Here is a 24,557-nt window from a genome sequence, read left to right on the forward strand (position 1 = left end):
TCTATCCACCTACCTACCTTCTTACTTACCTGTCTGTCTGTCAGTCCGTCCGTCCGTCCATCCATCCATCCATCTACCTACCTGTCTATCTATCCATCCATCCATCCATCCACCCACCCACCCATCTGTGTATCTATCTATCTATCTATCTATCTATCTATCTATCTATCTATCTATCTATCTATCTGTCTGTCTGTCTGTCTGTCTGTCTGTCTGTCTAACTATCTGTCTGTCTATCTAACTATCTGTCTGTCTGTCTATCTATCCCTCTGTCTATCTGTCTATCCATCCATCCATCCATCCATCTATCCATCCATCCATCCATCCATCCATCCACCTACCTGTCTATCTATCTATCTATCTATCTATCTATCTATCTATCTATCTATCTATCTATCTATCTATCTATCTATCTATCCACCTACCTACCTTCTTACCTGTCTGTCTGTCCATCCATCCATCCATCCATCCATCTATCTATCTATCTATCTATCTATCTATCTATCTATCTATCTATCTATCTATCTATCTATCTATCTATCTATCTATCTATCCATCCATCCATCCACCCGTCTATCTATCTATCTATCTATCTATCTATCTATCTATCTATCTATCTATCTATCTATCTATCTATCTATCTATCTATCCACCCACCCGTCTATCTATCTATCTATCTATCTATCTCTAAAAACTGTTATATTTTTAAATAGTTGTTTTATCTCTAATTTCTCAGTTATAAAAGTAAAATATATTCAGAAAAGAAACGTCTGACCTTTTCTTTTTTTCTTCACTATCACTATTTTATCATGTACTCTTTGCCCATTTTTGTCATTTGTGATTAAAGAACATATGTAAAACCTAACACATTGGATTGTTGTGTTTATAATTTCGCATCTTCATTCTGTTCGTTCTGTCCCATGCAATATTTTCACGAAGGCTATATGAGGAGACAGAGGCACCTTCACAGACCAGTGGTTCTTTTGGCAACATAAAGAACTCGGGTCAAAAAAAGGCTTCCAGCCAATTTAAGACACTTTTTCATCCTTTGATTCACACCTGAATTAGTTCAAGGGTACAGTAACAATGCAGAGAAAGGGTAAGAAAGGCACATCAGTTAGTAACACAAAATTGTCTATGAAGCTCAGCTAAACCAATATGCAGTTAACAGCTCCTAAGAAAAACTGTGTCTTGTATTATACACTATATTGCCAAAAGTTTTGGGACACCCCTCCAAATCATTGAATTCAGGTGTTGTTTTTTCATGGATGAGCGAGTTTGGAGGAACTTGACTGGCCTGCACCGAGTCCTGACCTCAACCCGATAGAACACCTTTGGGATGAATTAGAGCATACACTGGGAGCCAGGTTAAAACTGGGACGTCTGCCTTTACATGCACATGAATGTAATATTAAGTTGACTCACCTTTTACAGCTATAACAGCTTAAATTATTCTGGGAAGGCTTTCCACAAGGTTTAGGAGTATGTTTATGGGAATTTTTGGACCATTCCTCTATAAGTTTCCTCTGGGTTTTCTGGTTTTCTCTCACCTTCAAAAAAACAGGATAGTTACTGAGGAAGACTGAATGAATGAATAAACACAACTCTTAAGTATATTACCATAGACAAGTATGATGTGATCGAAAATGTAACATAAATTCAATTAATAAATAATAACAAATAATGATAGATTAATGTTTATAAATATTCTTTCCCTTGTAATGCTTTCAGTTGCTTTCTGTTGTTTTTTGCTTTCGTGTGGATTGCTCTCTTAGTGTATTAGATAAATGCAATTATTATTTTATAATATTATTATATTAATAATATTATTTTATTTATTTTTTTTTTTTTTTACAGCTGTTTACCACTTTATTTGACTTTTTTCGTCACTGAAAAACCTTCATATAGTTATGAATTTAAGGTAATAATACCAAGCAAGTGTACTGCAGCTAAAACTGTGATGTTAATTAATGTAATATAGACAAATCAAACAAATCAAACATTTTAAACAATACGTATGTTCTCTTTCTGTTGATTTTGCTTTCTTAAGAATTGCTGTTTTTGACACCTGACCATCACACATATACACACACGTATGCGCTTGTTAAAAAAACTTACCCTGATTTATTCCTCCTTTGCTGTTATAATCAGCTCCACTCTTCTGTTCTGGAAAGGATTTCCACTAGATGTTGAAGAAGGGATTAGTGACCATTCAGCTATGAGAGCATTAGTGAGATCAGACACTGAGGATGTAAGAGTGAGGAGGTCTGGGGTTCAGTCGGTGTTCCAGTTCATCCTGAAGGTGTTCAGTGGGGTTGAGTCAGAGTCAGTGCTCTGTGCAGGACACCTGAGTTCTTCCACTCCAACCTTAACACACCATGTCTTCACCTTGTGCACAGAGGCATTGTCATGCTGGAGCAGGTTTAAGCCCCTTATTTCCAACAATGCTACAGCATATAAAGACATTCTATATAACTTTCTGGCAACAAAGTTCTGGGAAAAAACGCATGAAGGTGTGATGGTCAGGTGTCCATTTTTCTGACCATAAACTACTACTCTGTGGCGAAAACAGAAATGATTATATAGATAGATAGATAGATAGATAGATAGATAGATAGATAGATAGATAGATAGACAGACAGACAGACAGATAGACAGATAGATAGATAGATAGATAGATAGATAGATAGATAGATAGATAGATAGATAGATAGATAGATAGATAGATAGATATTATCAATCTAATCATTTCTGTTTTCGACACAGAATAGTTTATGGTCAAAAAAATGGACACCTAACCATCACACCCTTATGTTCAACCTGATAGAACACCTAGTGGAGACTACGAACCAGACCTTCTCATCCTACATCAATGCCCGACCTCACAAATGCCCAGAAGAGTAGAAACTGTAAAGGACGGGTCAACTCCATATTACATTCATGTGCATGTAAAAGGCAGACATCCCAGTTTTGGCCTGGCTCACAGTCTCCACTGTAGTTCATCCCAAAGGTGTTCTATCAGGTTGAAGTCAGGACTCTGTGAAGTTCCTCCACACCAAACTCCCTCATCCATGTCTTTATGGACCTTGCTTTGTGCACTGGTCTGCAGTCATGCTGGAACAGGAAGGGGTCATCCCCAAAGTGTTACTACAAAGTTTGGAGCATGAAATTGTCCAAAATGTCTTGGACAGAACAAAACCTGAGTTCAGTGATTTGGAGGGGTGTCCCAAAACTTTTGTCAATATTGTGTACGAAGTGACGACTTCACGGGGATTCCTCAGAAGTCACGTGTTCTATCGCGAGAGTTAGAAAGAGCGGCCTCCTCTTGTAATCCCAGCATGCTTAGCGGTTTGTTCGGAGGAAACTGAAATCGGCCATGTTGTGGTAGCCAGCAGTAACTTTCTTTGAGGGAACTGCGCCGAGAAGAGTGAGGAGCTTATATCGAGTAAAGTCGAGGAGAGGACGTACGGAGGGAGTTTGTGCACCCGAGCGAGGTGTTCTTATACAGAAAGTAACGTGAAAGAGAGGAGCCGAAAGGCGATAACGAGGACGCCATGAGCGGCGGGACGCCTTACATTGGCAGCAAAATCAGCCTGATCTCCAAGGCCCAGATCCGCTATGAGGGAATATTATACACCATCGACACCGAAAACTCCACCGTCGCGCTCGCCAAAGGTGATTTATAACGCGCTCTGTGGAGCCTGCTGCAGCTGGTTCATACTGGCTTTGACTGCTTTTATCAGCTGCCTTTAATTGTTAGCTTCGTACGCAAAAAGCAAAGGATTAGCCGTTAGCTAACTGGTTTAAAAACTAGCTAGCGTAAACTAAACGGGTCGGAAAAAATATCTATATGTAAATAAAACTTACATGAAACAAAAAAAAACCGCATTAAACTAAACAAATTATGAACTAAATTCTAAACATTCTCTTGCGTTACGAATTTAAAGGGCGATTAAGGGCCCGTACCAAATATCGACGTTCTCAGTGTATAAGTGCACTACATTGCCTGTGAAATAATGGTTTGTACGCCCTATCTAGTGCACTTCATCTCCAGTAGGGAGGTATTTGGAACACAGCCAGTCAGTCTAGCATCTGGCTGGATAAATTTTGGTTAGAGGAAAATGTGATTTCAGGGCTCATGGCATGTTTAATGATTTATGTTCTTGTTTTATTTTATGATTTAAATAAAATATATCTTTTAAAAAATATATTTTTATGTAACCGGTTCGGTTTGCTAACTTTAGCTAGCTTATTAGCTACACAGCTATTTAGATACGTTTTGCTGTGAACATTATAACCTGCTCGGTTTTATTTGTGTATTAGCGGCTAATTTAATCGCTAGCTTTCTTTCTTTGTTTGTTTTTTGGCGCTTCTTGTTTAAGTAAAGTTAGCACACCGCTCTTAGCTGGTGCATTAGCATCGCTTCTTTGTTTACTTCAAGCTCACACCGCCTTCAGTTCACACACCGAGGCTGTTATATATTTATTTTCCCCTCTTTTTAATTAGCTGTAGGAGAACCGGCTGTGTCACACACACACACACACACACACACCTACACACAGCTGTGATGATTCTTCTTGTCAGTGTTGCCGGCTTTTCAGGAGAAAGTGTCTAATGCGAGTGAAAAGAGGGCACCTCGGGATGCCTGTGGATGACGTCACATGCCCGTTTTGCATATTCATAGAATCGACACCATCATTTGCATAATAGAATTATAAAAATTGAGTTTTATGAGTAAAATACACTATTGCCAAAAGTTTTGGGACACCTCTCGAAATCATTGAATTCAGGGGTTGATCTCGGCCCCCTTAGTTCTAGTGAAAGGAACTCTTAATGCTTCAGCTTCATACCAAGACATTTTGGACAATTTCATGCTCCCAACTTTGTGGGAACAGTTTGGGGATGACCCCTTCCTGTTTCAACATGACTGCAGACCAGCGCACAGAGCAAGGTCCATAAAGACATGGATGAGTGAGTTTGGTGTGGAGGAACTTCACAGAGTCCTGAACTCAACCTGATAGAACACCTTTGGGATGAATTAGAGCGGAGACTGCGAGCCAGATCTTCTCGTCCAGCTTCAGTGCCTGACCTCACGAATGCACTTTTAGAGGAATGGTCAAAAATTCTCATAAACACACTCCTAAACCTTGTGGAAAGCCTTCCCAGAAGAGTTGAAGCTGTTATAGCTGTAAAGGGCGGACCGACTCCATATTACATTCATGTGCATGTAAAGGGAGCCGTCCCAAAACTTTTGGCAACATAGTGTATAAGCAAGGATTTAAACGCCTGTGGAAAATAATCAGTGAAGGCCTGCTGTGAAGTAGATTATTTTCCTACAACAGCACAGCTTAAAGTGTTGTATTTGTCTCACAGTTTGTTAGTCTGTTAAAGCATTGTGTGTACGTTTATTCCATGTACTGCTCTGGAGCATGTGTGTAACCACTTCCTCTGAACACCTGCATTACAGCAGCTGTAAGAAACTGTTCCCTCACCAGCATTTCTCTCTTTCTCTGTCTGTCTCTCTAACTCTTTTTCTCTTTCTCTGAAGAATAAACACGTGTTACTGAGAAACCAGAAAGTGCAAACTCTCTTCCTGAACATGAAACTTCGAAAAAGGTTTAGATTATGTAAATTGTCCACTAAACAAGTTTTTGTGAACTAAAATAAAAAGAAAAAAAAGATGTTCAATGTGTGCAGAGAAAACGTACTTTCTTGGGTTTATTTGATTGCAATAATGTTTGAAGTAGCCTGTTAATGTAGTCCTGGTCAGGTGTTCGGTCAGTATTTCAGACTCCCTTGTCTCAAAGCTTTTCTTCACTCAGATTGACTCTAAACGTACTACGATCACATTTTTATGTCGGTCCTGAGTTACTCGGCAATAACACACTGTTCTTTCCCTCTCTCGCTCCTGTTTTTGTGAACAGTGAAATCTTTCGGCACTGAAGACCGTCCCACAGACAGACCTGTAGCTCCTCGGGACGATGTCTTTGAATACATCATCTTCAGAGGAAGTGACATCAAAGATCTAACTGTATGTGAACCCCCGAAGCCTAACTGCTCACTTCCTCAAGACCCGGCCATCGTACAGGTAACTGTTTCATTTCAGTGAATGTTTTACATGCCATGTAGTGTGGTGATTGTGTTCATTTATAATGTGAGTCAGCATTTTGGCTTTAATTACCGTCATTTTCTGATTTTAGCAGAATGGAATTTGTTGTTTGATTCACAGGACAAATGATTAACACTAGCAGATTCTGGAAATTTGTGCTCCTGAGTTTATTCGGAACAGGTCTAGTCAAGTTTATGAATTCATATGAAGCTTTACAATTTCTGTGAAGCGTGAAATTTCAGGAGGTGCAGTTAGCTGAATATGGATGCTTTTCTTGTTGACGAATTATAGCCTCAAGACTCCCAAGTTGAGTTTCTGTAGACACTCCCTGTTTCTCTTCACCAATGCACAAAGCCTGCAATAATGACCAGTACAGTTTTCATTGCATGTGTGTGTGCAAGCTTTAAAACTTTCAAAAAGGCAATTTGAGAGAGGTCTAAACCTTCGATCCCTGCATGAGATAAAACCCATCACGATTACTGATTCCACAGAATAACACTGACCAGGCATTGTCCACATCCAGCATCAGTGCTTGACCTGACAAATGTGCTTCTAGAGGAATGGTCAAAACTCCTAAACCTTGTGGAAAGCATGTCCGCTGCAAAGGGCGGGCAAACTTCATATTAAATTCATCTGCATGTAAAGGCAGACATCCCAGTTTTGGTCTGGCTCACAGACTCTGCTCTAACTCATCCCAAAGGTGTTCTAAGGGTTGAGGTCAGGACTCTGTGCAGGCCAGTCAAGTTCCTCTACACCAAACTTGTGAAGTGGCAAAGTGAAGCATGAAAATATAACCACTTCAGGTGCACTAATAGTTAGCACAGGTGGCTTTTAATGATTAAACCAACATTTGCTTCATGTTACTTATCCAGATCTTTCTATGAAAGAGCAATTTTATGAACATGAAGTTAATAACTATCATATTCATATTTCCTTATTCCTGCATGTGTAGTTTAATTATCTTTTCATGTTTCCCCCCACAGTCCTCTCTAGGCTCTGCCCCGGCGCCGTCCTTCCAGTCGCTGGGTACTTATGCCTCCTTCAGCCGGCCCCCAGCGCGTGCCTACAGCCAGTTCTCCGCTCCCCTCGGGCCCCAGACCATCGGTGCTTCCGTCACTGCAGGCAAGTTGATCCTCAGCTTATGCCGCTTTGAATGAACTATGGCAGCTTCGCTAAGTGATTAAAGAGGAACTAGACACTATAGAAAAATGATATGTGGTTTGTTAGGAGGAATCTTGAACAGGAACTACTGTTTGTTTATAGATTTGCACCTTGTCTGTACAAAGCTCAGGTTTATTCAGTGTGTGTTTGTGTGAGGCTTTAAAACCCCTAACACTTATAGCTGTGCTGTCCCTCTTTACACAGGAAGTTCAGGGTCCGCGTTCGGTAGTGAGACAAATGTAGCCGCCCCTCTGTCCCAGAGCGCTGTCCCTTCCGACTCTGTGTCTCTGAGCTCACGTGTAACCGAAGGTAACCAAGCTGTTTGGAAAGAAGCGTGCGCTCTGTGTGTAAATAAATAAGTGCATGTCAGTGACTGCTGTGATAATCTGAATGTTAGGGTTTCGTTCTTACATAGTTACCTGAGCATCTTGAAATTCTTACGGATCTTAATATCAGCATCAGTTTCTCAGACTCATGACTGTTTTGTCTAAATAATGCGTCTTTCCCGTCCTTTGTGCTGATTCTGCTGTAATGCTTTGCTTATTCTTCGATGTCGTTGTGTTTTTCAGCAGGACGCACCAGCCCGCCTCTGGATGCCCTGAGGAAGAGCCCGAGCATTGACGCTGCGGCGCAGCCGGCTCCTCTAGCGCCGCCTGCTGGATCTGTGACTCAGAAGAGTTCTGGAGTTAGCAGGCCTCCCCCCGGCTCCCAGAAACAGCCTGCAGAGAGCCAGGAGCAAAGCAGAGGTGAGAATACCCAGGCTGTGTTACGTTAATCTTAGTATTATACTTAAATATTGTATAATATTAGAGTCTAATATTGTGCACTGTTCACTCTGGTCGTGTTTTGGAGTTGTTTTTTTGCCTCTTGAAGGGTTCCCATGTCCTAAAAGTTGCTGCTGTTAATGTAGATGTTTCTCTCTTTACAGCTGCTGAGGTAGAGAAGGCTGTTCGCCCAGAGACGGACTTGAGCAAGGCAGAGAATCGGGACGCTAGCAAACGCTCCCAAGGCAGTAAGTCTTTACAAAAGCTTACCTTATTAATCTAGCATGCAGAGTGTGCACTAGAGATGAACATCAGGGATCAAAAATACCACATGGTTGTTTTTTTCTTAAGTGGGTAATAATTCAGTCTTTCCCTGATAATGGTGATGATGAAGAATGGTGGTTGATTTCTTCAGCAGGTGCTCCTGCAGTGCGAAGAGGAAGGGGAGGAAGCGGTGGTACTGGCAGCGGTGGTGGTGGTGGTGGTGGAGGAGGAAATCAGCGCGGCCGGGGCCGGTTTAACATGCGCAGAGACGGACCAATGAAGTTTGAGAAGGACTTTGACTTCGAGAGTGCCAACGCCCAGTTCAACAAGGAGGAGATTGACCGCGAGTTCCAGAGCAAGCTCAAAATTAAAGGTGCTGATCAATTTCGTGAAGCTGATGCACAAATTGTCTTTAAAACAAGATGTATAGGACAAGAACTGACAAAAAATGACATCTGTAGTGCTTAAAATTTGTTTAGTAGTGCTTGAGGCTATGTCTGTAGCACCTTTTGTGTTTTAATTTTACAGCACATCAATTATCGATTTGTGTGGGAACATTTAATTAAGGGAGGAGGCATAACCACAGCAACAGTCTGCTGACATTTTACCAGTTTGCTGGTATTGTATGATGGTAGTCTATAGAGAGAGAGTGGTATCGTATGATGGTAGTCTGTAGAGAGAGAGTGGTATCGTATGATGGTAGCCTATAGAGTGAGAGAGGTATTGTATGATGGTAGTCTATAGAGAGAGAGTGGTATCGTATGATGGTAGTCTATAGAGAGAGAGTGGTATCGTATGATGGTAGTCTATAGAGAGAGAGTGGTATCGTATGATGGTAGTCTATAGAGAGAGAGTGGTATCGTATGATGGTAGCCTATAGAGTGAGAGAGGTATTGTATGATGGTAGTCTATAGAGAGAGAGTGGTATCGTATGATGGTAGCCTATAGAGTGAGAGGTATTGTATGATGGTAGTCTATAGAGTGAGAGGTATTGTATGATGGTAGTCTATAGAGTGAGAGGTATTGTATGATGGTAGTCTATAGAGTGAGAGGTATCGTATGATGGTAGTCTATAGAGAGAGAGTGGTATCGTATGATGGTAGTCTATAGAGTGAGAGAGGTATTGTATGATGGTAGTCTATAGAGAGAGAGTGGTATCGTATGATGGTAGTCTATAGAGTGAGAGGTATTGTATGATGGTAGTCTATAGAGTGAGAGGTATTGTATGATGGTAGTCTATAGAGTGAGAGGTATTGTATGATGGTAGTCTATAGAGTGAGAGGTATTGTATGATGGTAGCCTATAGAGTGAGAGGTATTGTATGATGGTAGTCTATAGAGTGAGAGGTATTGTATGATGGTAGTCTATAGAGTGAGAGGTATTGTATGATGGTAGTCTATAGAGTGAGAGGTATTGTATGATGGTAGTCTATAGAGTGAGAGGTATTGTATGATGGTAGTCTATAGAGTGAGAGGTATTGTATGATGGTAGCCTATAGAGAGAGAGTGGTATCGTATGATGGTAGTCTATAGAGTGAGAGAGTGGTATCGTATGATGGTAGTCTATAGAGTGAGAGAGTGGTATCGTATGATGGTAGTCTATAGAGAGAGAGTGGTATCGTATGATGGTAGTCTATAGAGTGAGAGGTATTGTATGATGGTAGTCTATAGAGAGAGAGTGGTATCGTATGATGGTAGTCTATAGAGTGAGAGGTATTGTATGATGGTAGTCTATAGAGAGAGAGTGGTATCGTATGATGGTAGTCTATAGAGTGAGAGGTATTGTATGATGGTAGTCTATAGAGTGAGAGGTATTGTATGATGGTAGTCTATAGAGAGAGAGTGGTATCGTATGATGGTAGTCTATAGAGTGAGAGGTATTGTATGATGGTAGTCTATAGAGAGAGAGTGGTATCGTATGATGGTAGTCTATAGAGTGAGAGGTATTGTATGATGGTAGTCTATAGAGTGAGAGGTATTGTATGATGGTAGCCTATAGAGTGAGAGGTATTGTATGATGGTAGCCTATAGAGAGAGAGTGGTATCGTATGATGGTAGTCTATAGAGTGAGAGAGGTATGATGGTAGTCTATAGAGAGAGAGTGGTATCGTATGATGGTAGTCTATAGAGTGAGAGGTATTGTATGATGGTAGTCTATAGAGAGAGAGAGAGTGGTATTGTATGATGGTAGCCTATAGAGTGAGAGAGAGTGGTATTGTATGATGGTAGTCTATAGAGAGAGAGTGGTATCGTATGATGGTAGTCTATAGAGAGAGAGTGGTATCGTATGATGGTAGTCTATAGAGAGAGAGTGGTATCGTATGATGGTAGTCTATAGAGTGAGAGAGGTATGATGGTAGTCTATAGAGAGAGAGTGGTATCGTATGATGGTAGTCTATAGAGTGAGAGAGGTATGATGGTAGTCTATAGAGAGAGAGTGGTATCGTATGATGGTAGCCTATAGAGAGAGAGAGTGGTATCGTATGATGGTAGTCTATAGAGTGAGAGAGGTATTGTATGATGGTAGTCTATAGAGAGAGAGTGGTATCGTATGATGGTAGTCTATAGAGAGAGAGAGAGAGTGGTATCGTATGATGGTAGCCTATAGAGTGAGAGGTATTGTATGATGGTAGCCTATAGAGAGAGAGTGGTATCGTATGATGGTAGCCTATATATAGAGAGAGAGAGTGGTATTGTAGGATGGTAGCCTATATATAGAGAGAGAGTGGTATTGTAGGATGGTAGCCTATATAGAGAGAGAGAGAGAGTGGTATTGTAGGATGGTAGCCTATATAGAGAGAGAGAGAGTGGTATTGTAGGATGGTAGCCTATATATATAGATATATATATATATATATATATATATATATATATATATATATATATATATATATATATATATATATATATATATATATATATATATATATATATATATATATATATATATATATATATATATATATATATATAAAATAGAGAGAGAGAGAGAGAGAGTGGTATTGTAGGATGGTAGCCTATAGCGTGAGACCTAGGATTTGGAAGGTTATGGCTTGTATAATAAGACAGCAGATATCATTATCAGTCATGTTTGGTTGTTAGATTGTTTGATCATGTAGCCCTAATGGCAAAATGAAAATGCTAACCTGCAGATGAGAAGACGGTGAACGGTGAAGACAAGGGCGACTCGGGCGTGGAGACGCAAAACAGCGAGGGCAACGTGGACGAGGAGGACCCGCTGGGACCCAACTGTTACTACGACAAGTCCAAATCCTTCTTCGACAACATCTCCTGCGACGACTCCAGGTAGAACACCACTAAGAAAAAGACGTTCTCAGACTTTATAGAAATATCAATCACGCTAACTGACGTCTGTCTTCTTTACAGAAAAGATAAATCTGGAGGTGGCAGGTACGTTACTGTTTTAATTATTTATTTATTTATTTATTTATTTTTGGTTTGAGTTTTAAACTTAATTTATTATATTGTGGCATTTTCTGTTATTTACACTGAATAAAATATTTTATAAAGTTCACGACTAAAAACCTTCAGCACTTTTTTGACGTTTCCGGGTTGTGTGTGGTGTCCATGTAGGGAGCGGAGGCAGACCTGGGCGGAGGAAAGGAGGATGAACGCCGAGACGTTTGGCCTCCCGTTGCGTCGGGGGCGTGGAGGTTACCGGGGCAGAGGAGGCCCTATGGGTTTCCGTGGAGGTCGTGGACGCTCAGCTGGACGTGGCTCTTTTGGCCCGCCCCGCGGTGGATCCGGATTCAGAGGAGGGTTCCGCTCGGGACGGGGAGGACGAGGAGACTTCTCTGAATTCGAATACCGGGTCAGCTTCTGTCCAGCGTACTCCTTAAACTCCAATACTGATAGGACATATAATTTAATGCTTCACACAATCAGCTAAGGCATGTTTGGTGTCTTGGTTCCAGGCTTAAATAATCTTCTGTTTAAATCTACAGGATGTAGGATTTTTTGGATTTTCGTCCTTTCAGGTTAAAGGACTTGTGTAGCATCGTGGGCTCCATCTTTCTCTGCTGCATGGATTAAGCAAATTGTGGATAGTAGGCGGGATTCAAAACGTACCCTCTGTGCAGATTTTGCATGGAATAATGAATGTAAATGCTAAACATTAGCCTCCTAAAACCCGGGCTTTGGTTTGGCTTGCATTTTAGATTTCTTCTAGCTATTTGGGGTTAGGAGGAACCAATAAATATAATAACCAGATATTATCTTTGAACATGAAGCCGCCACTTTTTCGTGTACAACAGGTTCCAGTTACAAAGAATTAAGTATCATGGTGCACACAAGCAAAAATGTGATGTGGAGGTTAGGTTAAGAGGCTCTGGGTTTCCCAAATGCCTGCTCTGGTTTTGTGTGGAACATGTCTTGTGCGATTGTTTATATTTATTGTCATGGGGGAGAACTATATAGCAGTGTAAACATTTCTCATGTGTTCTGGTGATTATGTATGATTATTATCATTATTTATTCTTGTTTGTGTTCGTTTTGTTTCAGAAGGACAACAAGGTGGCGGCGTAGTTCACGGGAGGATCAGCTGCAGCGCCTCCTACAGGCTGGAGTTCTCCTTCCCTCGTTCTCTCTCCTTCCTCCTTCTTCTCCGTCTGTCCCGAATCCCTCACTCCGGGGCGGGTCGACCTAACCCGAGGTGGACTTCTTCCTCCTCTTCCTCCTCCCCTCTCTCCTTGTTTTTTGTTTGTTTCGTTTGCTTTTTTTTTTTTTAAAAAAACAAAACAAAACAAAAGCCGATCTCCGGATCTTTCTTTGATACACAGTGGACTTTTGCGAAAGAAGGGGGAGGGGGGGGCGTAACTTTAGTGAAATTACTTTTCAGTATTTTTGCATCAGCGTTTTAGTTCCTTTCTTACAGAACAATAATAAGGATTGAAATGTATTTGATAATATTCCTGTTGGGTACACACACACACACACAGTGTGTATACCCGCGCCCGCTGATACTGTGAGCTCCCATCAGTGAAAATAGCTTTATTTTGATTTTCTTTCCTGTCTTAGAGAAGCACCAAAATCCGTCTGTGTCTCCTGTACGGTCACGATGAAATCTTCACCCTCACTGCCGAAACCAGGTTTCAGTAACTACAGCATGATGATGCATCTCTCTTTATCTTTCTTTTTCTTTTTTTTTTTTTAACAAAGATTCTTTCCTCCTCTTTTCCCCCAGCCGAATGGTCAAATCTCACCGACTCGGATCTCCAAAATGAATAAAAAATAATGGACTGTAAGGTGAATGTAATGATGCGAAGTCAGCCAGCACTCAGTGGGGTTATTTTTGGAAATGTTGTTGTTTGTTATTATCTATAAGTTTTTTTCAGTGCCATTGTAGACAGGAAGTGTTCACAGTTCCCCGCTGGAAGAGACCGTCGTCTTGTCTTTTCTTTCTTTTTGGTAAAAACAAGCACGTCTGCGTAGAGCCGAGAGCCAGCGCATCCTGCCTTCCGACGATTACGTAGCGGTCATTTTGTCCGGCTCTTCGACACCGCTTCGAGTTTTTGTCGAGCCTTTTCCATTCACAGCACGAATAATCACCATTTACTGTCGGGTTTCTTCAGGGATCGACCAGCTAGCACACCCTTTAACAGTAAGATCAGATCGCTTCAAGAGGAAAAATCTATTCATTTGCACTTTAGAGATGAATAATAATGCCGTGATTTCACCATTTTCTTTTTACTTTTTGCTTTGAATACGAGCAGCTCCGTGTGTTTTCGTTTGTTCCCTTTAAAGTCTTAAGACTCCACTAGAGGGAAAAGTTTAAGGTATGAAGTGAAGAACAGAAATTCACGCCGGTGTAATTATGAGCCTGGGAGCCTTAAGGCAAATCCAGCTGACGGGTTTAGAGAGATCACAAATCCGCTCTCGTTAGGGAGAGAGAGAGAGAACTTTTTATGGTCCCGGGAAAAGGTTTAGTTTGTGCTGAAATTTACGCAGGAGGTTCTGCTTTAACAAGCTCGTGACGTTCCACCGGCGAACCCTTTTCTCTTCCTGCGCTTGATGTTCAGCTGCGCAAACATGTCTGATCTACACCGCAGCTCGGGCACGAACCTTTAATTCGACAGTAAACTGGTTACCGAGATCGGACGGACGTTACCTCACTAGCAGAGAGACCTGTTACATGACTAAACCAGGTTCAGTAGCAAGCCGCGAAGGTTCAAAAGAGAAAAAGCAGTATTTTAATATCAAGCAGAGGAAAGGGGAGAGAGCGTCATGTGGTCTTCTGATTGGACGACTGTGCTTCACAGATGGATAAACACACTCAAAGGGTGTGTGTGTGTGTGTTGAGCACCGATCTTGACTCGGTGTAGAGTTGAATTCGGGATTCCTCGGGCCGTGCTTTTTTTTTTTTTTTTGTTTGAACGAACGCCAGCTCTTCAGACGCTTCGTAGCGTGGTATTTAATTTGTTTTTTTTTGTATTTAGTTTGTTTGCCCCCCCCCTGAATGTCAATGAAGCACTTTTCCGCTTCTCTACCAGCATTTGGGAGTTTGTATGCATTTTCTATAAATCGTCGGGTCGTTTCTTTTCCAGATATCGGCTTCGTTGAAAGGTTTACGATGAAAGCGCTTCTTTCGTCCTGTATCGATAAGACGCAGTTAAGGTTCGTGTTCCTGTCGTGGCTTGAGGTTTCCTTTGTGGCTGTTTGTGTACTTTTTCTGTAGGCGTTACGCGATGAACTTTACCTACACGTGGCATATTATATTGGTCTATCGGTTAGGCAGCTAGTATAAAGCCCTGCATTTTCCGAATGAGGACTTTTTTTTCTTTTTTTTTCGGTCGTGGCTTGCAGCACAGCATGATGGGAAATGCCTTAATGAGCCAGCAAAGTTGTGTCATAAGTAGAATTTTTTTTTGGGGTTGTATTGAACACGCTCTTGCCGTGATCTGAGGACTCGCAAATCCTCTGGAGTGTCAAATTTTGGATTTTTGTTAGAGAGAGAGAGAGTGTGAGAGTGTGTGTGTGAGAGAGAGAGACTTGGACTGATGCAATAATCACATTAATGCCCCTGCTGCCCCTCTCCTCCTGCTCCTGCTCATATGAGATGTCGAACTGTACATACAGAGTTTCATTTTTAAAGTGAAACAGGATTGTTTTTCCTCTCTTCTAAAAGAATTTGATTGGCTATTGTGTTTTTTTTTTGTTTGTTTGTTTTTGTTTTGTTTATACTTCCTGAATAAAGCAATTGTACAGCATGGTGTACCTTGTGATCAGGTTGAAGTTTTTATTCAGAAAAGAGAAATAAATAGTTGTTCAAACTCCTTGTCCCTGATTTTATTTATTTATTTATTTATTTTTCATTTCTAGAGTGTGTTGATCCAGATGTTTCCCTATAGATTCATTAATGCAAAACTAAATGTTTTCAGCGGCCACCTTTTTAAAGAAGCGTCCACAGCATGGGCAGAGGAAATTATAACTAGTGCGCTTATTGGAGTGTTCGTTATGTTGTGGTGCTTTCTCTTCTACAACCTAACTAAATTATTTTAGCTTTCAGTACAAATACAGAATGTTAATGAGTTTTCTAAGTTAGATTTATTCTTTGTCTACTTTGAGGAATGGGAGTAAATATGTATATTGTTTATAAATGTTTAAACGTGTGTAAATGTAGCCAAAAATCATGACAGTAGAAACATTTGGCTGTGAATGTTGTAATGATTGGTGCTGCCAGCAGGGGGCAGATTTTTGTATGATGTACGCAATTTTATTAAACATTTATTCACTTATTTAACAATAAGAGTCTACTCTTTCGGCTCTCACATGACTCATTTCCATTTTACTAACTAAACAGTTTGTAAAATTTTGTGTGGTGATTGCGTTTGTGCCTATTTACTTTTAGTTTTATTCGACGTTTCTCAAAAAGGAGTTCTTCGGTGGTCATAGGGCTGCTAGCTCCCGCCATACGTCAACTCGTCCGCCATATTGGAAAGGGACCCGGTTCAACAATCTAACGATAATCTACCTGTTAAAAGACGTTAAAATGTCTGAATGTAATATTGAATGTTGATGTTAATAACTTGCTCCGTCACTATAAAGAGAAAACGGTATTAAATCGACTCTTGTATAGTGGTCGACTTTTAACGTTCGCTCAAAATACGCAACCCGAGAACATCGCTGCGCATGCGCGTTGGAAAGCAGGAACATAAAGACCGCGTATATGACGTACTGCGCATGCGCAGCCACAGGGCGCTGGGTAGCGTTGAGTGTCTCCGAAGATGTCTGTTGTTTTTGTGCCAAAGAAACAACGCGGAAAAGCGCAAATCAATCAAGAAACCATCCAAAGAGTAAGTAGTCGTAAATGAGATGGAAAAACCGTGGAAAAGTTTAATTAACTAGTTATACCACCACTGATTTTACACATTAGATTGACTAACTAGCATAAACAGCTAGGGTAGTTTCGTTTTTGTTAGGAATATTCGCTTTTTACAGCGTTTGTCATTAAAAAAAAAATCTTTTGTAATTCATCAATCTGGAATTTTATAAGAACGAAAACACAAAGACGTTTTTCATATGCGTTGCTTTCTTTTTCGGTGGTCAAAGCGCCGCTCGCGCACCCGATACGTTAACTCGTCCGCCATATTGGAAAGTGCAAGATTCCATCCTAAGCCTGTATGTACACTGTAACTCTATGGACAGTCGAAAAGAAATTCTAACTGGCGTGGACAAATTTCCATAAATTAATTATTACTGATGAGGAACATATAAATAAGGTTGAGTTTTGTTACTGAGCTTCAAATGAAGTCTTTGAAAACAACAATACTAAAACACTGTGACGTCACCTGTGGTTGATTCCAGCTGCTGAATGAAAATGACCAGCTCGTGAGGTGCATAGCGGAGTACATGCAGAAGGGCAGAGCCACTGAATGTGTACAGTAAGCACTGAGCTCACAGACACTCAATTCTACATTATTACATCTAATAAATACACGCATCTCTCATGTCTCAAGCTCACACGACTGTCTCGTAGTGGAGTTATTCATTTTCATTCTGTAAAGTCTGTCAGCTCCCTCACAAGTCTTCAGTGTTTTGTGTAAGTTACTACCTGAGGATCGTTCAAAGTGATGTGTTTAGACGTGCTGTAATCTTCCTCACACTGGCCCCATGGGCTCTAGCACAAAACCCACATCATGGCTGATGAGCTTTGATTTAAAGGAATCATGTTACAGCTGATCTTTAGACTTTGCTGGTTTAATATACAGAAATTAAGAGATTTATTTATTTGCAGATACCAACAGATCCTCCACAGAAACATAGTTTATCTAGGAACGATAGCTGACGCCAGTCCTGATGTACCTGTAAGTCAAAAACAATATGCACATCTCTCTCTCACACACACTCACTCTCTCTTACTGTCTCACACTCACACTCACACACACACACACACTGTTGTGTAATGTTAAATGCTCCGACTTGTCTTTCAGGCTCTTCGTGAAGACGCATCAGCTCTGACCGGAACAAAGGACGTTTCTAAAACCTGATCTCAGACCAGTTGTTCTGATTGGTCGGGAAGTGTTCATTAACGTTTAATGATCCGCAACGGTGGTCTAGAATAGGTTATCGTTTTTATTGGAAGGTGAACGAGTCTGGTAATAAAGGGAATAAAAACATGCTGTTATATGACTAACATTTACGGAGGAAGGAGTCTCCAGTGTCAGCACTTTGTAACAGTCTGATTATCGCCATGGGAAAGTCTTCAGAAGGCAGGATGAACGAGAGAGAGAGAGAGAGAGAGAGAGAAGAGGCAGGTGTGGGAATGATGGTTTATACTGCTGCTGTAAAATAAGTGACAACTGTTTTGTTAAAAACTGTAAATGGTTTTGCTTTCTTAATTATTTAATCAATAAAAATGGTTGAATAATGAATGATGGGCAGATTGTTATGTGTGTAAGAGGAATAAAACACTTGGTGGTTCTCACTGCTGCTGTGGATAGATCTGTGTGGACAGTCTGTGACCCGGGGGACTGCTGTGGATAAAACCACTGGAGACTGTCACTGAATTGTTGTTGCATCGGTCCGCTTGCGACAAGAAGGAATTAGTGCCAAGTTTATATTGAACTCAGAAACTACACTGACCTATTAGTTCCTCAAGAGGTCTTAGTTGTAGAAAGGAGATAATTTACTGTCCGGTGTCACCCAAATGAGGATGAGGTTTCCTTCCGAGTCTGGTTCCTCTCAAGGTTTTTCCCTCACCACCGTCGCCTCAGGCTTCTCATTAGGAACAAAAGAGGGATAAAACAATAACTATCATTTTTTTTTTCTGTTTCTATACTTCTGTAAAGCTGCTTTGAGACAATGTCCATTGTTAAAAGCGCTATACAAATAAACTGAATTGAATTGAGGACGTGACCCGTCATGATTTATGACTTACTTCGAAGTCGCTTTAGCTAAAAAGAAACCCAGTGATTAAAAATTCAGAGCTGTGTGTGTGTGGCTTTAAATGAGAGCGTGTGAATCGTTCTGTATTATGTTTATTTATTTTTTTTGCATTGCTGGTACACTTGGAAAGATTCAGACGCCAGCTCTAGTGAATAAGCAACGTAAGCCAAGCGATCCCTCTCTTCTTCACGTCTCTCGCGTCGTATCGTCTCGTTTTTTTTTTTTGTTTTTTTTTAATTATTTGTGAAGCCACTAGTAAACCATTTCTGACACAGCTGAGTAATGGTAATGTTTACAGTCCAAGGTCTTTAAAGATGTCTTAAAAAAAAAAAGAAAAGAAACGGAGAGAAAAAACAAAACAAAACAAAAAACGAGGCTGCAACAATTTTGGGGAAGAAAACACAGACCAAGCAACAACCCTATGTTTTGATTGTGCAAAGCACAGAACTATAAAAAGATATTATATATATATATATATATATATATATTTATATATACATATATATATATATATATATAAATATATATATATATATATATATATATATATACAGCAAATGATTCTCTGTAAACATGTTAAGTGTGTTAGTTTCAGAAAACATGGTCATATCATAAATACAGGCAACATTGGCATCCACAAAAAAGAAGAAATAATAAAGATCCAGGGCAGTTTAGATGTGATGCAGCCCACATAGCTGGAGAAAGTAAAGGGGGATAAAAACAAACCAAACCAAACCACCCCAATCTAATAACGGGCTTTTTTAGTGTTTGAGATGTTTGCTGTATTTGGTAATCTTCTAGATAACTCTGTAGATGGAAAAAAGAAAAGAAAAAAAGAAAGAGGAAATGTGCTTTTCACATCTTGGGGGAGCAAAAAAAAACGAAACAAAAAAAAAACCGTAATAAGCCTATATTATGTTAACATATACAGTAATGGTATAACATAAGAAAATACAAAAATAAGATTAATACTGTCAATATCTTTAAGAAGAAATATATATATATATATATATTGTATTTCGGAGGAACAGATGCGATGTGTCAGGTTTTTATTAGTGTTAAGTGTCACCACGAGCCAACCGGAACGAGCCTGAGCGGATGACGGACAGAACTGGACATCTCGGCTCGTTTTCTTTTTAAAGGTTACTAGAACTCCATCCAGCTTTCCACGGAGCACCCTTTCACTGACTGAACAAACGCTTTGGTTGGAGAAAAGGAAAAGATAGATAGATAGACAAAAAAAAAAAAAGAAAAAGAAAAAGTTACGCAAGTGCTATTTCATATCAACATGGCACATCGTTTACTTACTGCGAACGTTTTCTTTATTTTTCTTTTAAACTTTTGTCAGATGTTGAAAAAGTAGTGTATTTCTGTTCAAATTACACATCTGCTAGGATTATTATAGTTCTGCTGAGCCTGCTCAAAGCTTCTTCATAAAAAGAATTATTCATATTTTTCTTCTGAGTCATTTACACGCTATGGAACAGTAGCTGGGAGCTGTAGTCTAAGTGATCCGACACGAGATTTTGGCAGTTACAGCTTTTTCTTTTTCTTTTAAACCCCCTTCCCGTCCCTTTACCGAAACAGTATGGTCACAGGTTGTGTCCTGTTCGGCCCACACACACACACGTGCGCCCCCACACGCACACGTGCGCCCCCACACGCGCACACACACACACACACACACACACACACACGCTGTTCGGCAGCCATGCACGTCACGAAATCCGCTCTCTGCGAGTCCACGGCAGCTTGGAAAAGAGGGGGAAAAAAAAAAAAACCCGAGAATTCCCATCGAGAGCTGTTTCATAATCTTGGCAGACGTTTTTCAGGGAATTTTCTAGACTCGAGCATTTTGTGGAGCGGAAGCTCAAGCGACAATTTTTTTCACTAGGCTGCTGGAAGCAGGAATCATGCACTAAATCGGCGCAAATGGCAGTCGGGGAAACCAGAGACTCGCATGGATCTGACAAATACAAAAAAAAAAAATTATATATATATATATATATATATATATATATATATATATATATATATATATATATATATATATATATATATATATATATATATATATATATGCCACAACGTTCGATATAAATTCGCCTATAAAAACACACTCGTCTAAAGGACTATCAAAATTGGGAATCGGAGTACGGTCCGGAGTAAAGTGTCTGCTATGGGTGTGTACTAAGCACATGAGCAGGGGTGTGATGGCGTTTCTCCATCCACCTGACCTCATCCGTTAGTCCTGTCCGACCTCCTGATCACCGACTCCCCTTTTAGATGGAGTTAATGGTGTGATCTTTACACCAGCACCGACTCCAACCGTGGCATAACGCATAACCCTTAACCGCTGATCTAGGACCAGTCTACAGCTGAATCTGAGCCCTAAACCTCGTGATGACGCTCCCTGGTCTCAGAACAGCAGTTAAGAGCGAGGCTGTAGTGCAGGGGGGGCAGTGGGCGGGGTCAGTACTGGTGCAGGTACGAGGGCCGGTGCTCAGGTTTCAGGGGGAAGTTCTTGAAGCCTTTACTCAGAGCTTTATGCTGCGAGACCTGTTGCTGCTGCTGCGGCTGTTGCTGCTGCTGCTGCTGAGGGAACGGGAAGCCGGACGAGAGGCCACTGGAAGGAGAGCACTCATTGGCTGTTGACCAAACCGGAGACTGTAGCATTTGCATGGAGTCGCCCCATTGGCTGGAAGGTATCGTCATTTGATAGAGGGAAGAGCTGGGATTGGGCATGGTGTTGGAGTGGGTGGAGTGCTGCCACGGGGCCTTCGGAGGCCATGTTTTAGTTTTGCTCTCCTGCAGCGGAAGGAAAAAACAAACACGTTTAGCTTGCTGAAGTGCATTAGCTTCACATAACAGCAATTTGACGATGTATGTGATCATACTTTATAACTGTTTATAGTTGTTAATGTTGTGGAATATCTAAGAGACACTAGTTCCTGTTCTCTCCTTCACTACAGCGGTGATAAAGTTATTCTTTCACCTCTATAGATTCCTCAGTGATCAGTATTGAACATCGATGATCAGTATTGAACATCAATGATCAGTATTGAACATCAATGATCAGTATTAAACATCGATGATCAGTATTAAACATCGATGATCAGTATTAAACATCGATGATCAGTATTAAACATCAATGATCAGTATTGAACATCAATGATCAGTATTGAACATCAGTGATCAGTATTGAACATCGATGATCAGTATTGAACATCAATGATCAATATTGAACATCGATGATCAGTATTAAACATCGATGATCAGTATTAAACATCGATGATCAGTATTAAACATCGATGATCAGTATTGAACATCGATGATCAGTATTAAACCTGGCCTTACCTTTAAAACAAGTCCTACCTGGTTACTGTCATCACTGGCATGGTGGAGAGGAGGAGAGGGCAGAGTACACACTTCCTGCTCACCACAGCTGTGTTTCCTAAATACGCACACACGGAAAGAAAAAGAGAGAGAGAGAGAGAGAGAGAGCGCACAGATACTCTTGAGTGTTACAGCTAATGCCTCTGATTGATAATATTTTATCATTCCCAACTAATTCCGACATATTCACTCAGATACACTGTTTCATTGGAAGCTAAAAGGTACAATAGTTTTTCCATTTCTTACTTGTACAAATAACTTCCCAACTATGTAGCTCTATATTATAAACTGTTTAAGGACAAAAACATTATATGGCTGAGAAAACCGACACAGTGTTTGTGTGTGGATACGCATCTCATGTCATTTTATAGACATTCAATTCTGCAGGCCACTGTAGATCCTGTGGGCAGAGCTTTGTGAACATGGACAGAAATCTGGTGCACAGTGAGGGGGTGGGTCTAGCTAATCTTACCTAATGCACCTTTATAGCTCAGAGCATCTTAAAGTAGCTTCTTTTCCACAAACACCTGAGCTAGAGCTAAAAAGGCTCCTGGAACTGCGGCCCAGTGAACCTAAAATCAACCCAGGTTTCTCCGGTAGGCGGAAATCCATCTGTTAGTACACACTGTGTACGAATTGGGGTGTGTGTGTGTGTTTACCTTCTTGGCTTGACCGCAGCTACCAGGTCAGGACCAGAGAACATGGAGAACAGACTGTCTCCGTTGGCTGAGGAGGTTTCATCACTAGAGCTGGCAGAGTCGCCCTGATTGGCTGACCAGGTACTGTTCACTGCCTCCCTGCTCACAGACAAAACTCGGTCAGTTAACTGCATTTGTCAGAGAATAAGACACTCAACCCTTAAAAAATCATCCCTACATGTTCCTTTGTTCTTTTCATCCCTTTATTAGTGTTTTCCTGAACATGATTATGGCACTTTGTGCGGTTATCCCACTACTTGTTACACGGTGATGCATAATGCTGAGACCTTGAAAGACACACTGAGTAGCTTTTATTTGTCCAGTCATTGCCTCTATGATGATTCATGAGTTTCAGTGCCATGCTGGTAGCAAAACAAATGGGAATACTGCCACACTTGCAGACTACAGCTGTATAACACTACAGCTGTCTAGTAGTATGAAGCAGCTGAAAATGAAGATCCTGTCATCTAGAATAACAACGTGACAGAGAGATCATCACACTGACGTGTGTGTGTGTGTGTGTAAAATCTACTGTAGACAGAACAAAGCTACTCACCCCTCACTATAGTATTCTGGGTGGGACCAGGTCCTATGCTGGTCTTCTGGGAGGGGCCAGTTGCTACGGGGGTTGCTAGGACGACGGACATGCTGTGCTTGCCTCTTCTGCTGCATGGCCTGATTGACCCCAGCAACGTAACGCGCAAACTCTGGATCTGAGCCAACTGAGAGAGAGCAAGCCAGAGAGAGAGAGAGAGAGAGAGAGAGAGAGAGAGAGAGAGAGAGAGAGAGAGAGAGGACAAACTGTAATATAGATAGACGACAGGGGGCATCAGTGAGTAAAAAGGAAGAAGAGAAAGCTTTGTGAAGGCGGAGAGACTGGATTTGGCGTGCTCAGCTCTTTTGCCATGCTGTGTTCAGTCTCTTTATCCAGAGTTGTCCAGCGCAGCAAAAATACACAAAGAAGCCATCAAAATCTGGCTCTGTGATAATGTGACCGCTCCTAAAGCACTATAAAAAACATGACACACACACACACACACCCCTCCATCACACACACCTACTTCACCCTGTGAAAACACTGAACACACACACACCTTACTTAGACCAACATTTCTAGTATCCAGGGTCCTCTGTCCATGTTTTAGTCATATTTTGTTACAGTGGTGGAAATTACACAGCCTCTTTATTAAAGTTATGGTGTTTAGGCGTCCAAGTATTGAAGTCAGCTCAGATCTAATGTGTTTTATTTGTCTCTATAGCTCCAAAAAATATTTTATTTGAAAAACTGAGAAAGCACCATCGCCTCAGATTGAATACACCAGTGTAAAAGAAACAGATGTTTCTCAATCCCTATACAGGGTCATAGAGCCCAAGGTGGGTGACCCACCCATCCCAACCCATCAACCCAGGGCAAAATATCACCCACACACCCATTCACACACTACAGACAAGTTAGAGATGCCAAGCAGCCTACAAGGCATGTCTCCAGAGGAAACCGAAGTACCCAGAGGAAACCCTGAAGCATAAGGAGAACATGCACAAAACCACAACACCGGAGGTGCGAGGCAAACGTGCTAAACCACTAAGACGCTGTGAAACCTGAATATTTCTCACATCCCGAGATGGTTCTATGGAGGGAGAAATGGGAGCATTGGGCAATATGGTGATGTAATGTTGTTTATATTACATGCCATATGAGTCAGGATTTTAAAATTATAAAAGAGTAATTGAGTTATTGATCATTAGCATGAGCAGAAAACAT

The 24,557-nt window shown here is 40.9% G+C and overlaps 4 protein-coding genes across 9 annotated transcripts in view; 2 read left to right on the top strand and 2 right to left on the bottom strand.

Annotated features, from left to right (window-relative positions):
- LOC131351627 (transcription initiation factor TFIID subunit 4-like) overlaps positions 1-2,476 on the bottom strand; it is a 110,792-nt gene extending 108,316 nt beyond the window's left edge. The window contains exons 1-2 of the mRNA XM_058387098.1: positions 2,119-2,476; positions 1,426-1,550 (exon numbers count right to left, since the gene is read on the bottom strand). The gene's annotated coding sequence lies outside the window, so the exon portion shown is untranslated. The remainder of the gene's footprint in view (positions 1-1,425; positions 1,551-2,118) is intronic.
- Positions 2,477-3,345: 869 nt separating this feature from the next.
- lsm14ab (LSM14A mRNA processing body assembly factor b) lies at positions 3,346-15,586 on the top strand. 3 transcript variants are annotated; one of them, XM_058387816.1, is made up of 10 exons: positions 3,346-3,675; positions 5,925-6,088; positions 7,093-7,231; positions 7,840-8,016; positions 8,199-8,282; positions 8,450-8,671; positions 11,450-11,603; positions 11,685-11,708; positions 11,892-12,129; positions 12,819-15,586. In XM_058387816.1, exons 1-10 carry the CDS (start codon positions 3,555-3,557, stop codon positions 12,840-12,842), a joined length of 1,347 nt encoding a protein of 448 aa, XP_058243799.1. In that variant the 5' UTR covers positions 3,346-3,554; the 3' UTR covers positions 12,843-15,586. The 3 variants fall into 3 exon arrangements, with proteins under 3 accessions (XP_058243799.1, XP_058243802.1, XP_058243801.1); XM_058387819.1 differs by having other exon boundaries at positions 8,453-8,671; XM_058387818.1 differs by having other exon boundaries at positions 7,843-8,016.
- Positions 15,587-16,477: 891 nt separating this feature from the next.
- Positions 16,478-18,663, top strand: ss18l2 (ss18, like 2). Its single transcript, XM_058387820.1, has 4 exons — positions 16,478-16,609; positions 17,121-17,197; positions 17,551-17,620; positions 17,747-18,663. Exons 1-4 carry the CDS (start codon positions 16,541-16,543, stop codon positions 17,801-17,803), a joined length of 273 nt encoding a protein of 90 aa, XP_058243803.1. The 5' UTR covers positions 16,478-16,540; the 3' UTR covers positions 17,804-18,663.
- Positions 18,664-20,478: 1,815 nt separating this feature from the next.
- The window catches only part of LOC131352058 (granule associated Rac and RHOG effector protein 1-like), a 49,903-nt gene continuing 45,824 nt past the window's right edge, over positions 20,479-24,557 (bottom strand). For 3 of the 4 annotated variants that reach the window (XM_058387914.1, XM_058387915.1, XM_058387912.1), the window contains exons 11-14: positions 23,352-23,517; positions 22,757-22,894; positions 22,059-22,155; positions 20,479-21,509 (exon numbers count right to left, since the gene is read on the bottom strand). In XM_058387914.1, coding sequence (XP_058243897.1) covers positions 21,174-21,509; positions 22,059-22,155; positions 22,757-22,894; positions 23,352-23,517 — 737 coding nt within the window. In that variant the 3' untranslated portion in view covers positions 20,479-21,173. The remainder of the gene's footprint in view (positions 21,510-22,058; positions 22,156-22,756; positions 22,895-23,351; positions 23,518-24,557) is intronic. The other variant, XM_058387916.1, reaches the window with a different exon arrangement.

Source organism: Hemibagrus wyckioides, linkage group LG04 (assembly GCF_019097595.1).
Source record: "Hemibagrus wyckioides isolate EC202008001 linkage group LG04, SWU_Hwy_1.0, whole genome shotgun sequence".
Taxonomy (NCBI): domain Eukaryota; kingdom Metazoa; phylum Chordata; class Actinopteri; order Siluriformes; family Bagridae; genus Hemibagrus; species Hemibagrus wyckioides.

Bases quoted from the DNA above. Each gene is read 5' to 3' on its own strand.
- lsm14ab (XM_058387816.1), top strand. From the start codon at position 3,555: ATGAGCGGCGGGACGCCTTACATTGGCAGCAAAATCAGCCTGATCTCC. The intron at 6,089-7,092 runs GTAACTGTTTCA...TTCCCCCCACAG, and splicing joins AAGACCCGGCCATCGTACAG to TCCTCTCTAGGCTCTGCCCC. The intron at 12,130-12,818 runs GTCAGCTTCTGT...GTTTTGTTTCAG, and splicing joins TCTCTGAATTCGAATACCGG to AAGGACAACAAGGTGGCGGC.
- ss18l2 (XM_058387820.1), top strand. From the start codon at position 16,541: ATGTCTGTTGTTTTTGTGCCAAAGAAACAACGCGGAAAAGCGCAAATC. The intron at 16,610-17,120 runs GTAAGTAGTCGT...GGTTGATTCCAG, and splicing joins ATCAAGAAACCATCCAAAGA to CTGCTGAATGAAAATGACCA. The intron at 17,621-17,746 runs GTAAGTCAAAAA...CTTGTCTTTCAG, and splicing joins ACGCCAGTCCTGATGTACCT to GCTCTTCGTGAAGACGCATC.